This window comes from Excalfactoria chinensis, chromosome 18 (genome assembly GCF_039878825.1).
Source record: "Excalfactoria chinensis isolate bCotChi1 chromosome 18, bCotChi1.hap2, whole genome shotgun sequence".
Classification (NCBI taxonomy): Eukaryota; Metazoa; Chordata; class Aves; order Galliformes; family Phasianidae; genus Excalfactoria; species Excalfactoria chinensis.
This window is the reverse complement of record NC_092842.1, coordinates 6,571,414-6,584,800: the sequence shown is the minus strand read 5'-3', so window position 1 is coordinate 6,584,800 and position 13,387 is coordinate 6,571,414. Positions and strand designations below refer to the sequence as shown.

At 51.9% G+C, this 13,387-nt stretch overlaps 1 protein-coding gene across 2 annotated transcripts in view; it reads left to right on the top strand.

The window, feature by feature from the left end:
* The first annotated feature begins 438 nt into the window (after window positions 1-438).
* GPSM1 (G protein signaling modulator 1) overlaps window positions 439-13,387 on the top strand; it is a 48,559-nt gene continuing 35,610 nt past the window's right edge. For both annotated transcript variants that reach the window (XM_072353043.1, XM_072353044.1), the window contains exon 1: window positions 439-812. In XM_072353043.1, the coding sequence (XP_072209144.1) occupies window positions 754-812 (59 nt within the window). In that variant the 5' untranslated portion in view covers window positions 439-753. The remainder of the gene's footprint in view (window positions 813-13,387) is intronic.

Below are 13,387 nucleotides of genomic sequence, written 5' to 3'. Positions count from 1 at the left end.
GATAAGCAGCACTAGTTTACAGACTGGCTCCTGCTGAGCAATTCACTCACTAAGTTTTATGGGAGTACTGCAGGCCTTAGAAAACAGAGAGAGCTGGATGTAGAGTTTGATGGTGACCTGCATCCTTCTCTGGGTACCTGAGTGACCGTAACCAGCAAAGGCCCCAGTGTTTAGCAGGACAGAGCCAAACAGAGCAGAGGACTCCAACTCCTTGCTCCACATCAGTTGCTCACAGCTTCCTGCTGCCAGCACCATGGGGCAGCTCCAGCTGAAGGCTCATTGGGAAGAGGCAGCTCTGCTCTGCCTGTCCTACCTGGTGGCCTCAGCGTGCAGCTCAGCCCAGGTGCTGCCTCTCAGCGTAACGACCTCCGGGTGTGGGCACTTACAGTGCTTAAACTGAGCAAGCCCAGATGTACTTCATCACGGAATTAAGTACACGGTGTAGATCATTAATGATGCTCTGTCCATCGAGAGGGGCTGGCTGTACCTCTGGACACCGCACCCATTAGCTGAGGGCGGTTCCGCACGCTGCTCTGCTCGGCCCGGTCCCACCGCTCCGCTCCCGGGGCAGAAGCAGCGTGGATCCCGCGGGCCGGAGGAAGGGGAGGAGGCGGCCGAGCCTCTGCCCGCCGCGGGCTGACATCAGCCGGAGGAGGGGCCTGCCCGCGAGTTTCTTGGCTCGGCGCATCACTTCCCGCTGCTGCCATACTCCGGTGCCCGGTGCCGGGCTGCGGCTCGGCGGGGCCGGCGCCCATGGCGGGTGCGCCCGGAGGGGACAGCCCGGGCTCCGCCGCCCGCCGGCTCTATTCGAGGTGAGCGGGGCTGGGTGTGGGGCTCGGGGAGGGGAGCGTGGCCCCGGCAGCCTCAATCCCACACCCACCGCTCCCTGAGCTCCGCGGCCGCAGGGACCGGAGAGGAGGGGGGGGGGGGGGGAGGACGGGAAGGAGGCAGTGGGTGTTCCGGGGCGTTGGGTGCGGGAAGGGAAGGAGCCCCGGCTGTGGGAAGCTGTTGCATGCTTGAGGAGGCTGACGGAACAGCGTGAAAGGCTTAAGGGAGAAAAGCCGCTTTGGGGTGTGGGGGTCGCTCGGTGTGAGGCGTGGTGGGGGCTGGGGCTCTGGGGAGGGGGCTGTGGGTTCCCATGGCACCAAAGCGCCGTGCTCTGTTCTAAGGGCAGTGATGCTCAGACCTTGCCCACGGTGGGCATTTGCACTGCAGGCTCTCGCAGGGACTCAGCTCCCAGCACTTTGGGTGCTGCCCGAATTCGCACAGCTTCGGGCTGTCTGCTGCTCATGTATAGGCCGTGTATCTCCTGTCCTTTTCATCCGGCCCAAGAATCAAGAAGTCTGAATGGAAGTCAGTTGGAGGCCCCCCAGCACTGCCTGCAGCATCACTTACCCTGCTTGTGCTCACCGTGTTTTATTTCTCCTCTCGTAGCCAGAAGCAGGGGCAATGCAATATCTGGACTATAGGGGGGAGGAAAGATCACTTGGGCTGCATGCAGCACTCCAGCACCTTGTCAGCTCTTTTCCCTGCTTTGCAATAATTTTCAGCACAACTGTTGGCTTCTGCAGTGTTTACCAACTTCTCTTGATTGTGTTGTAAACAGTCTCCATCTCACTCATTAATGTCACTACAGCTGTATCTGACCTGAATACGCAGTGGGCAATTAGAGTGCTCTCTCAAAGCACTGGGGATCCTTCTGTTCAAGATGACGTTCTCAGAGGTGGAAGGATTGTTGGCTTCGTGGTGTGGAGGGCAGGGGGTTACAGCAGGGTGAGCCCAAGCTTGTAAGGCAAATCAGGGGGGAAGAATTCCACCTGTGGAATGGACTTTGCTCTGGAATGGCTCCTGTTCATTTTGCACAGGTGTCCAAAGAATCACATGGAATATTCACATTGTTTTCTGGCTGCTGAAACCTTGTGGAAACTTTGTGGAATCCATTCTTCTGTAGCGTTGAAAGCAAGGCTGCGTTCTGTTTATTCAAAGGAAAAGAAAGCGATACAAAACTTGCGGGCTTTGTCTTCAGATACAATTGGAGGCACTGCAAGACTGTCTGCAGGCCCTGGCAGTCTCTAGTGTTGGGAACAGCAGCATGGAAATGCTGGTTTTCTTTTGTCAACTTATGCAGTCAGTCTCAGAAGATGACCCCCCCCCAAACACCAGGATAGCATTTCTAAAATAGCTGTGCTGCATAATGGGTGACCTGAGCAAAAAAAAACCCATGTGATAGCTTAGCATGTGGTTTTGGTTTTGTTGATGTCTGCTTGGGGACACTGAACAACTCATAGCGTTGCTGTTTGTGAGCAGTGCTGTCATCCTGAGTTGGAGCTGTGCAGTATGCTTGTTCTCTGCTGCAGGGGGGGTTGTTGCTGCCCCAGCCTTGGGCAGGAAGTTGAGGCTTGGGTTTAATGCGTGTTCTTGCAAGACCTTGGCCATCCCATTGATTCTGCTGCCTCTCACCCTGCAGGACTCGGGGAGAGGAGCTCCTTCTGGTGCTACATGTTTTGGGAGAGGGATGTGCCTTCTGTCTGCACAGTGCCCAGCACAGTGTGATCTTCCTTTTATTCTGGCCTCTAGGTGCTGCTGTGATATGGACAGACATTGTCTTGGGGGGGAACGGAGATGGGACTTGACTCCACAGCTAAGCTTGCATTCCCTCTCTCAAGGCCAGCAATGGGAATGTCCCAGATGTTGGGTTTGTTCCTGATGTAGCATAAAACAGCACTGTTAGTGTGCTGCAGCTACGTGCTGTTTGTGCTATCCCTGGAACACATGCAAGCACATCTCAGGCCTTGTCTCCATGTATTCTGGCCTCCCAGCCCTGCTGCCCTCCCTCTCCAGCAGATCCAACCTTCTGCCACCAGAGAATAGAAAGTTCTGTTTTGTTCTGGTGTGGCTCAGGTTTGTTTCTGTGTACATTTTGCACTTTAGGGGACGTCCAAACTTGCATTCTGCTTTCCTGAAGAACAAGTTTGAAGTTGGGTCTTACAGCCAGAAGCCCTTGGCAGCAAGTTCCTTCAGGTGGAGGGATGTCTTATTTAACTCTTGATGCTGTCTTGCTTTAGGAACAGTTCTATCTACGAGCTGCCCTTTGGCTGTACCTTGTTCCCTGGTGCCATGTGCCACTGAGCAGCTCCCAGAGCTGCAAGCAACATCCGTGTGACAAGAACACACCAACCCAAGCAGTGAAACAAAAATGCCTCCTGTGTGGGCTGCAGGGCCCGGCCACAAAATGGGGCTTGCTGGGTCCTGAGCTATTGATACATACGTATATAGAGTCAGCAGGAAAGCTTTCCCACTTGCTGAGCTTTTCCCTCCTTTCGGATACTTTTAGTTAAATGTTACTCAGTAGAGCTGATTTTCAGAGCAGGCTTAGCAACAAAGTGGCGTAAGTGGGATCTTTTTCCCTTCCTGCAAAGTAAGCAGGCGTGATCCTGCAGGAAGGACACTGGCATCCAGAGCCAGCTCTGCCTGTCGTCCAGTGCAATGAACCAGTGTGTAACAAACACAGCCTGACAGGTACCCCCCCCCCACCCCCCTTTCAGTGCTGCTGTGGGTGAAGGAACAGGGAAAGGCACTGCAGCTGCTCTAACAATGCCCAGTAATGTTGTGCAACCACCTAGGGAAGGAAGTGAAAAATTATCATTACAATGCAGTTTCAAGGGCACTATTAAATGAGCAAGTCGTAGCCTTGTACTTAGCTGGCATGTCCAGGGGTGGAGTGATGGGGCAGTAATGGCCTGGCAGCAACTGCAGCCTTGACTCACCCCCAGGAGTAGGGTGAGATCTTAGAGATGCTGCTTTAAGTCACTGAGCCCCCAGAGGGTGGGTACCCAAACCCCAAAGCAGCATTGTGTCTGCATCCCATATGTGCCTGGTTGCTCCCTGCCTTGTGGAAGCCTGGGAATGAGGAGGTGCTGAAGTATCTCATTGGTACCCAATTGCTTTTATGAATTCAGGTGGAAATGATAATAGGACCCCTCTGCAAGGCCACAGGTGTTGGAGCAGTAGCACGAAGCCTGAATGAGCTACTTGGAAGGCAGTGCTGCTATCTGATCATCTTCAGGGTAGAAATCTGTAGCTTCAAGTCTTCCACACCAGTTTTCATCCAATGTGAGCAGTTTGCCCAGGGATGATGGGCTGTGCAGCCCCAGGCCTCTCCCTTCTTATGAGAGCGGGAAGGATGGAGCTCAAGTAGTTTCCTCTGCTGTGAGCTGGGAGGTCTGTACAGCTGCAGGAGCTGCTGGAATGTCTGACAGCTGATGGTCTCATCTCCTTTCCTGCTCCTCTCTACCCTTCATGTTCCTCTGGGACTTTGGGGCTGATGCATCAGCTCTGGATACTGTAGGAGAAAGGTTAAGGAAATAGGTATTTCCCCCATTTTTAAGCCTATGTTCATACTAATAACAGAACTCCATATAGGAGCCATTTCACATTGAGCCCTGGCTCCACATGAGAGCAGATGTTCTTACTTGGGAACTGCTTTTAAAAATGTATGGATGGAACGTGGTGCTGTCAGTCGATGCGCACAATTTGCTCCCTGAGCTGCAGCAAACGCCGGCTGCGCTGTGCCCATGGGAGATGTGCAGTGCTGCACACAGGGGCTGCTCCCGTGGGAGCAAACACTGCCTCGAGCTATGCAGGATTCTGCTGCTGAGCCAAGAGGGGAGCTGGGGCAGCTTGTTGATTTGTGGCCTTGCTTGTGCTGTGTGCCCTGGTCAGCCTGCAAAGGGATTTCTTTTGCAGTGGGACTAGATTGCAGCAGAGCTGGGGCAGTGAGATGGACTTGGCTGTGGGGTTTGTGAGTGCTGTGCCAACACAGGGAGCTGTGGCTCACAGCTGGGGCAGGTGAGCACCGTGTGTGTGCTTTGCTGACCATAGGGCTGCACCTGCTTGGTGCCCAGCAGCTCTGCTGTGATCCATGCTGCAGCATTGGAGAGCATGAAGAACAGCCTTATCTGTGAGTATCTATTTGTGTGAGAGGAGAGCTGGAAAATGACAATGTTCATCTCTCTGGGACTGTTAATTACTGTCATCTGTTGTATGGTAGTGGCCAATGTCCTGTGCTGCTGTACCGGAGTGAGTGGGCTCTGGGAGGGCTGCATCCATCCCAGGCTTTTGCAGTGCTTAGCAAACGTGAGTATTGCACTGAAGCCTTCCTAGGAAGTTCTGCTGCTGTTTGCAAGGGTGTGAATTTGCACATCCTTTGGGGTGAAGGAGAATGCAGGTGGCAAAGCTGGGAGCTGGGGAGCGTCCTGACTCCCACTCTTCCCCTCCAGTGCTTCCTCACCAAGGTCAGTGAACTTCATTGTGGGTTGGAAGCACTGGGTTGGTGTCTGAGCAAGCTGTGCAGTGCAGCCTTGTGCTGCACGATGTGACAATGGAGCTGCTGTTCTGCTTAATGCGGAGGGCAGAGCAGGATGTTGTGCAGGAGGAGGAGGTTGTGTGCCTGGAGCACTAAATATCAGGCTCTGCTCATGTGCAAGGTGTGCCCAGCAAATGTGCTGGGAATGCTGCACCCTATGAGCTGTACCAGAGGGAAGGAGCAGCAGGGTGTGGTCTGGTGGCCCTGGCTCTATGCACTGTGGAGGTGGAGGGAAAATGTGTGTTCTCAACACCCTGGGAAGGACTCTGTTGCTGCTGAGCTCTTGTGAAGTTATTACAGTTGATGCTGTGTTGGAAATCAACCCCTTCCAAAGCAGCCGTCTGCAGGGGCTGTAGTGTGCAAATGGCAATAGAGATCATATATTGCTGAAAGAACACTGATGCCATCAGAAGTGCCATGTTTACGGCCAGGCTTTCTGCAGTGTGAGAGCAGAAATATGTCTCATTGACTAAACAAATGAACATCTCTTTGAGTGTATTTCTCTCTTTTCCAACAAAGCAGTGCTCCTGGTTGCAGGGAGGAGCAGTGTACTTAGGGCAACCCTTGGGCTGGCTTCTCATGGCAAATGAATTGGGATTTGCACATTAAGTGCAGGTGGATGTCCTGGAACTGTAAGAACCATGTGAGCCTCAAGGCATTTCCTGGCCTGCTTGTCCCTCTGAGTATCCAAGCTCCTGCTCTGATCTAAATAATAAACCATATGAGCTCACAGTACCGTGCCCAGAATTTTAAGGCTGCAGCCCTTGGCCAGTGTTCATACTGACTGCTTCCATCAGGGCTGTGATCCAGGGCAAACCAGTGTGAAGAGGTGAGTGATTGGAAGCTGTGGTTTGGTGCTTTGCTGGAGAAACAGTCTGTTGTATCATCTGCACGTATCCCTTTTATGTGCGCTGCTGCAGAACGTGTGCTTCCTTCCATAACACTCTTCTTGGGTGAGAAGTTGTCCTCAGCTGTGGCACCAAGCCCTGATGTCCTGTCCTCATGTAGGGCTGTGCTCCTGCAGCTTTGGGAAGGGCAGTGAATGTGTGCAGCATCAGCAGCAGACAACTGAGTCATCCGCCGGGGTTGCTGGCTCTCCCTACGCCTGTTGCCTGAGGCGAACATGGCACAGAGACAGGAGATGTAAATATGCACACGTACACACACATTGCCTGCATGGGAGAGAAAAGTAACAGCTCAAAATGGGATTGGAATTTAAAATTGGAAATATAACTGAGCAAAGCTGTGTGTGCTGGAGGCTGTGGCTGTTCCTGAATGCTCCTGGAAGCTGCTCAGACCTGGTGCTGTTCCTACATGTGAACCTGATGCAGTGAGGTGAGGAGCTCTTGTCATACCTATGTCCTCCCATTGCTGCTGCCTGCATTCCTAGGGTGCGTTTCCTCATGCTGCCTGCTGCTGTGCCTTGTCTTTATCTCTCTGCCAGGTGAAGATGTCTCTGCAGAAGCAGATTCTGCTGAGAGCATTATTGAGAAGCCGGTATAAAATGAGCTCCCTTGTTTTGGGCAAGTGTGTAACCCTGGTGTTATCTCCCCTCTTTAGCAGCATAAGGGGAGAGAGGAGCAGTGAGTTCCTCAGCGCTACAGGGCAGACAGCATGCTGCATAGAGCCATTGCAGTACCTGGCAGGTTGCAAGAAAAGGCTTAACACAAAATAGGTCTGTGGAGGGGAATCTGCTGCCCATTCCTCCTTCTGGCTCCTCAGCTGTTTTCTTCTATCAGGCAGGTAATAAATGGTAGAATATTAAACCTATGGCTTTTTCCATTCTATGTACATGGTAAGAAATACTCGCCACGCATTGTGACTATGCGGCAGCAGGGAGGAAATATGGGAGAGGGAGAAAATGGAAATGGACGTTAAAGGCACGAGGAGCACAGCCTTAGGAAGGCTGGTTTGGAAAGGGGATTCTGCCTCTCACCCAGCAGGCATGGCTGTAGTGCACAGCAGAACAGCACAGTAAGTGGATCAGCTGCTTCTCTGAGCTGTTACTCTGAAGAACATCACTGGCAATTGACCTTTCAGAACACTGTTCCTTTAATTTGGATTCTTCTGCTGCTGGCAGCTTCTTGTCTGGGGTTCTGGCTGTGCTGAGCCCAAAGCAGCATCCCATCTCAGTGCTTTGGGCAGGGTGAGTGATGCTCATTATTTCGTGATAGTAAGGAGGAAATTATTGGGGGAAACTACTAATGGGCTTGCCACATCCAAGAAACAATGTGTTCGTACAAATCCCTGCTATGGAAAGGCAGTACCAAGGTCTATATCTTGGTTGTGAAGCTGAGCCGTGCTTTGATCTGTGAGGCAAACTCCCAGCATTATGTGCCCACACACTGTTAACACAAGGTTATTGGGTTGGCACCGGTACTGCTTTGCTGGAGCAGAACCTCATGCAGAGTCTGGCCATGAGCAGATAATTGCCTCTTGTTCCATACAGCTGTTCATTGCAGTGCTGCCAAGAGTTTCCAAGGCAGGTGCTATCTGTGAAGCTGTGCTAGGACAGAAGTGCTAGAAATCCTGGGGAATGCAGCAGAGAGTGATGCTGAAAGATGCTCTGGAAGGAGGAGCACCAGCTTGCAGAGTGCTGGAGCTGCAGAGTATCCCACAGAGCCAAGAGACACTGATGCACAGTGCTAGACAGTGGGTCTGTTCCGCTCGGGTTGGCAAAGCAGTGTGCAATTCTCACCCTGCGTGTGAGCTGTGCTGCTGTGAGGCTTGGCTGGCTGGAAGTGCTGCCATGCTTTGCCTTACGGGCATGTAGATTAAGCTGATGGTGCATGTGGGTTTTCCATAATGTCACCAAGAATCCCAAAGAGCTTTTGCTGTGGTTCTGCTGAGTCTGGGTTTGCACTGAGGGGCTGTAGGAGATGTCTAGGGATGCTGGTGGGGGCTGTGTGGCTCCCTGGTGGATATCAGAGCTCTCAGGTGAACTGCTTCCTTTCCAGACATGTGGATGTTGTGTTTAGGAAACCTAAGGGGTTCCCGTGATAGTAAAACAGCCATGGGGAGCAGCAACGTTGGGGTTGCTTCCTCTTTGGATGCACCATTCTCAGTTACTGTGCTTCTACTGATTGCTCTTTGGTAGGCTCTGCAGAGGAGGGCTGTGTCTGTGCTGTTCCTACCATTAAGGTCACATTAAACCCCTTCCTGTGGGAGTGCTGGTGCTCCTGAGGTCTCTGGATGAGCTCTGATTGCTCAGCATCAGCCTGGCTCACAGCCTGGTGGCTCTGGGATCCTTCCAAATGCAGCCTCCAAGGCCTTTCCTGGTGCAAAGTGCTTGGCCAGAGGCTGAAAGGAGCCAGAGAGACAGAGGGGAACAGAACCAGTTGGCTGTAGGTTGCTGAGGATTCAGTGGAAAAAGCACACTGTGAACTTTGCTATCATTACCTGTTACCCTGCACCACAATGCTCCATTTGCAGGCTGGCAGCTTACGTGGGTCTGCAGGCAGCTGTTGGAGCAGGGCAGGTGTAAGCAGGCTGAGGCTGCCTGTATGTGAGGGGCTGTGGGCTGCAGGCGGGGACTGGCAGGCAGGGGTTAAGCCACATGGTGATCCCTTTCCTTGCTGGCACTTGGCAGCATCTCTTCACTGTGCAGTGGTTTTCCTGGGGCTGTACTCCAAGGCAGGAGAGCTGGCAGCTGAGAGGAAGGAGAAGCCATTTTCAGTGCCAAACTTGGTGTGAACACAGCCTTGTGTGTCAGTGGGTGAAAGAAGTTGAGCAGCACAGGAAGAACAGAGTAAGCGGGTCAGCTGTCCTCATTGTATTGCTGCTGATGAGTCAACTGCTTGTAAACATAGTTGGTTTTGATGCATGCTGTAATTGGAACTCTGTGTTTTGTAGCAAGGAGCAGCATGCTGATTTAAATCACAGTGTATATTTTAGCGAGAGGAAGAGCTGACCCAACTGCCAAAGCAATGTTATAATGAAAAGCCATTCAGAATGCACGTCCTCTTTTGCCCTCTGGTTTCTGGAAGTGACTGAAGGAAGTAGCACTCTGCTTCTGGAGAAATCATCCCCTGAGTGTTGTTTTGTTGCTGCGTGACGGATTAATTTCAGTGATGGCACCAGTGCTGTGCAAGGGAGCTTCATGCTCGTGGAGAGCTCAGCCAGCCTCCCTGATTGTGCTGAGAGCAGTGAGCTTGTCTGATACACACAGTGACCACATTGCACATCCTGCTGCAGCAGGGCTCTTCCTGAGAGGGAGCTCTCCTACACTGTCCCCCTTCCAAGATGCTTTGCTTGGTCTGTGCCTTTCCACAGGCCTCTTTGGTTTGGGAGTTAAAACGTTTTTTAATGGATTGATGTCCCGCCTGGTGCCTCCTGAGCTGTAATTCCCTTAGTCCCTGTGAAGCTTTTACACCTTAAGTGTGTTGAGTCTGGGTAGCAGCGAAACCATTAACCAGGATTAACTGAAAAATCACATTTGCACCTCAATCCCAACTGAGCCATCTCCAGTGCCACCAGTTAATTACATTCCATTTTGATCCTTTGGATGCTTGAGTGATTTTTAGAGTACCAGAGCCTGAACTTGTGCCTATTGCTCAATAGGGATTTCAGTACTCGTGCTATGGAATGACTGCACTTTATTCAGTTCCTGCTGCAGGAGTCGCTGTGCTGGGCTATTCCATGTGGTCACCACCTGCAAATCCCTTTACTGCATTGAGCCTTGGACTCTGGACCTTGCATTCCTTTCTCCCCTGCCCATCCTCGTGGGTTTGATGTTGGATGGGCACTGCTGGGGTTGGGAGGTACTGGGAGCACTGGGCTTCTGAGCAGGCAGTGAGGGGGGTGGATGCAAATAGTTGCTGATGATGTGGCTTGTTGGAGCCACTATGAATTGAAATGGGGTTTTATTCAGCTCTACTAATCAGAGGGTGAATGCAGCTAAATACAGCTGTCTTCCTTGCTGTCATTTGGTATTTATTAGCAAATATGCAGTGGAATTGAATTCCTTGTAAGTACTTTGCAGCTAATGGTAGGTGGCAATTAACTGAAATGAGTACTGTTGAGCACGGATGCTACCATCAGCAAGTGGAAGAGGAGGTATGGAGCCAGCACATGGCCCCAGCAGCTTCCAGAGCACCCTGTTGTTTTCCCCTTTGGATTCCCTTTATTGAGACTGCAGTGAAAATAGCTTCTCATGTGCCTCAGTCTGCCTGCTTCTGCCATGGGTAGCTTGGGCCTGTGCTGTTCTGTGGGTGAGCAGGGAGAGAACAAATAGGAGTTATCCATGCAGTGTCTGGCAAGGGAAAAGCAAAGGTTTGGGAAGAGGGTGGTTGGGGTACTGCACTGTAGCTCCAAGAGTAGTGTTCCCCCATCTGGGGACGTGGATCATCACAGCAATCCTAAAGATAGAGCTGTTTTGACAGCAAAGGTGGTCACCGTTAATGGCACTGGTAGCACCTGATACTGTTCTGCTTTGCTTCTTGCTTGGCAGTGTTCTCAGCATTCCTTGGCCCCTTGCTGCCTCCTCTGTACTGAAGGTGTTGCTCTATGAGTCCTTCTGCCTTGCCTGTGCATCCCTTGTAAAGGAACATCTTTTGCTTTCTGTTCTTTCAGTATCTTGCCAGGCAGCCAGAAGGCAATCTGTTCTGTACTGTCATTAGCTGCTGTCTGGCAGTGATGGATGACCCTGTGAGATCTTGTTGTTAACAGCAATATCAGCCCTTCCTGTTCTTCTCATCTCTTCCTTCCTTCAGATCATAGCTGTCCTCCTGAGAAGAAGTTAAGGCAGAGGGAGGGGGCCCTTCTGCTTGCTGTGTGTGCCAGCCATGATGCCTGGTCCTATCATAGCAATGCACAGCTGTTGCAGTGATGGGGCTGAGCAGTGTGCAGTGCTGTGCCTTTTGTGTCCCCCTGCAGAATACAGTGCAGATGGCAAAACTCATCTGTGGCCAAACTGCATTATGTTTGGCCTCCCGTGGCTTCTGATAAGTGCAGTCATTTTGTAGTTGTTTCTTAGATGCCTGCGTTGCCCCATGTTAGATGTCTTTTGCATAAGGAGCCAGGCGCTCCCAGAGCTGCCCTGGCTGCAGCCCTGTGGCTGTGTGCATAGCCCACATGCAGTGCAGCTATAGGACCTGCTTGGTGCTGTTGGTGGGACCCTCCCCGGTGCACACAGCACTGTTCTGATCCCTACATTACAGTCAGGGTCTTTAAAACTCTCCTGACCTGTCTGGATTTGACATGTTCACTCAGCCCCATGCATTCAGGGAAAATCAAAGAGCTTGTGCTCTTGCTGTGAGCTGGGAAGGCTACCAGGCACTCCTGAATGCCCATGGACTGGGATGTGTTCTGTCACCAGGGAGTCCTGCCTGTCTGGAAGAAGGTATAGATCTCTGCATGTACTTTGTATTTAGTGCAGAGGCAAGGCTGCTCCTTTGGGCTTCATTGTCCTTCTGTTTTTCTCCCCCATACTGTGCTATTAGTAAAGAGTTTGCGTGCACTGGAATTGCATTTACAAGCCTTGACGTCTTAGCTGTGGAAGGAAGAAAAGCAGCTCGTGTTCTGCAGAGTCACCTCTGAACCACGCCATATGGCCCAGCCCAGCGCCTTCATCTTCTCAGCAGCAATTTGCTGGCTCAGGAAGGAGTGAATCTTCTTTGCTGGAATTAAGGATGAGCAGTAGGTGCTTGCTGAGGTGGTACAGGCCCAGGCACTCTGTCTGGGTGTCAGCACAGGGTGAGGGGATAGAGGGCTATGCCTTCTCGTATGGGGATGTTTAGGAGCCCAACCAACTGGACTGGTGTGTGGTGTATGGGATCTGCCTTCTGCTTGGTCTCAGCATCTGGGAGCTGCTCAGACCATTTCTGGAGCTGATGGACGAAGCATCTTCAGAGTCTAAGCTGAGTCGCACAGCAGCTCAACAGATGTCCCTGTCCTGGAGCAGCTCTGAGCTCCTCTCCTGACAAGCAGAGATGTGCAGCACCAGGAGCTCTGGCTGCAGCAGTGATATGGGCAGGAGGAGCTGATGCAGTCGCAGAGGCAAGGTGCTGTGGGAAGAAACCAGTTCCAAAAGGAGATGGGCGCTTGCCTTGGAGCTGATAATCTCTTGGGCTCATCCAGAGTCCTTCTTATGGCAGTGCTGAACATGTGAATAAGACAGGATTCTTTTGTTTCTGGATTTTTAGCTGTGGACTCACCTCTCTTATACATGAAACCAGCAGATGATGAAGGATGTTCTTCCTCTTAGAGAGAAGAGGACATTACTTTCTCTAGGTCTTCCATAGCAAAAGCAGCACTCTTTTTCCCCTCCCATTGAGGACAACATACAGGAGTGGGAAGAAATGAAGCATAAGTGAAGCTCTGGACTCCATCAGCTTGCTGGTAACACTGCCCAAGTGGACGGTGTGAAAACTGGAGTGCGGTGCATGTCGTGTGAATGTGAAGATGCCATCAGCATCTTCCAAACCCCAGCTTCCCCTGGTGAGATCTGCAGTGAGAGTTGTCTGCAGGACCGTGCCTGGAGGCCCTCAGCCCTGTTCCCTCCTCCTGCCTGTGGGTTTGGAGCTCTGGGTTTATGTCCAGAAAATGCGTAAGCTGCAGAAGAAGAGGTAGGAAAGGGCTTGGGGGCTTTGTGGGAGGAAATGGGGCTCCCATTCATCTCAGTTTATACAAGGCTGGTTCAGATTGGCTCACTTCAGTGGCAGATGCCCCTCTTCTACTGAAATTGCCCTTGTTGTTTCATACAGTTCAGCTTTGGCCGATGGAAGCTGCTGGGCATGCAGTGGTTGGATGTGTGAGGCTGTTTGTTGCTGAACCTTTAGTTGTTTCCTGTGCCCTTTATGTTGTGTTTCTGAGCGCTTTTAAAGCCTGCTGTGACCGAATTACACACCGCGTTGCTTCCTGGAATTAGCCCTGGCTGTGGGAAAGGCAGGCGTGTTGCAGGAGTGGGTTGTATTTCTGTTTAGCATTGCTGTCTTCAGCTCCTGTCCCTTCACATGGCAGCAGAGGCTTGGCTGAGCATGGAACAGCCTGCCATCCCTCCCTGATGTGCTGAGGTCCCGAACT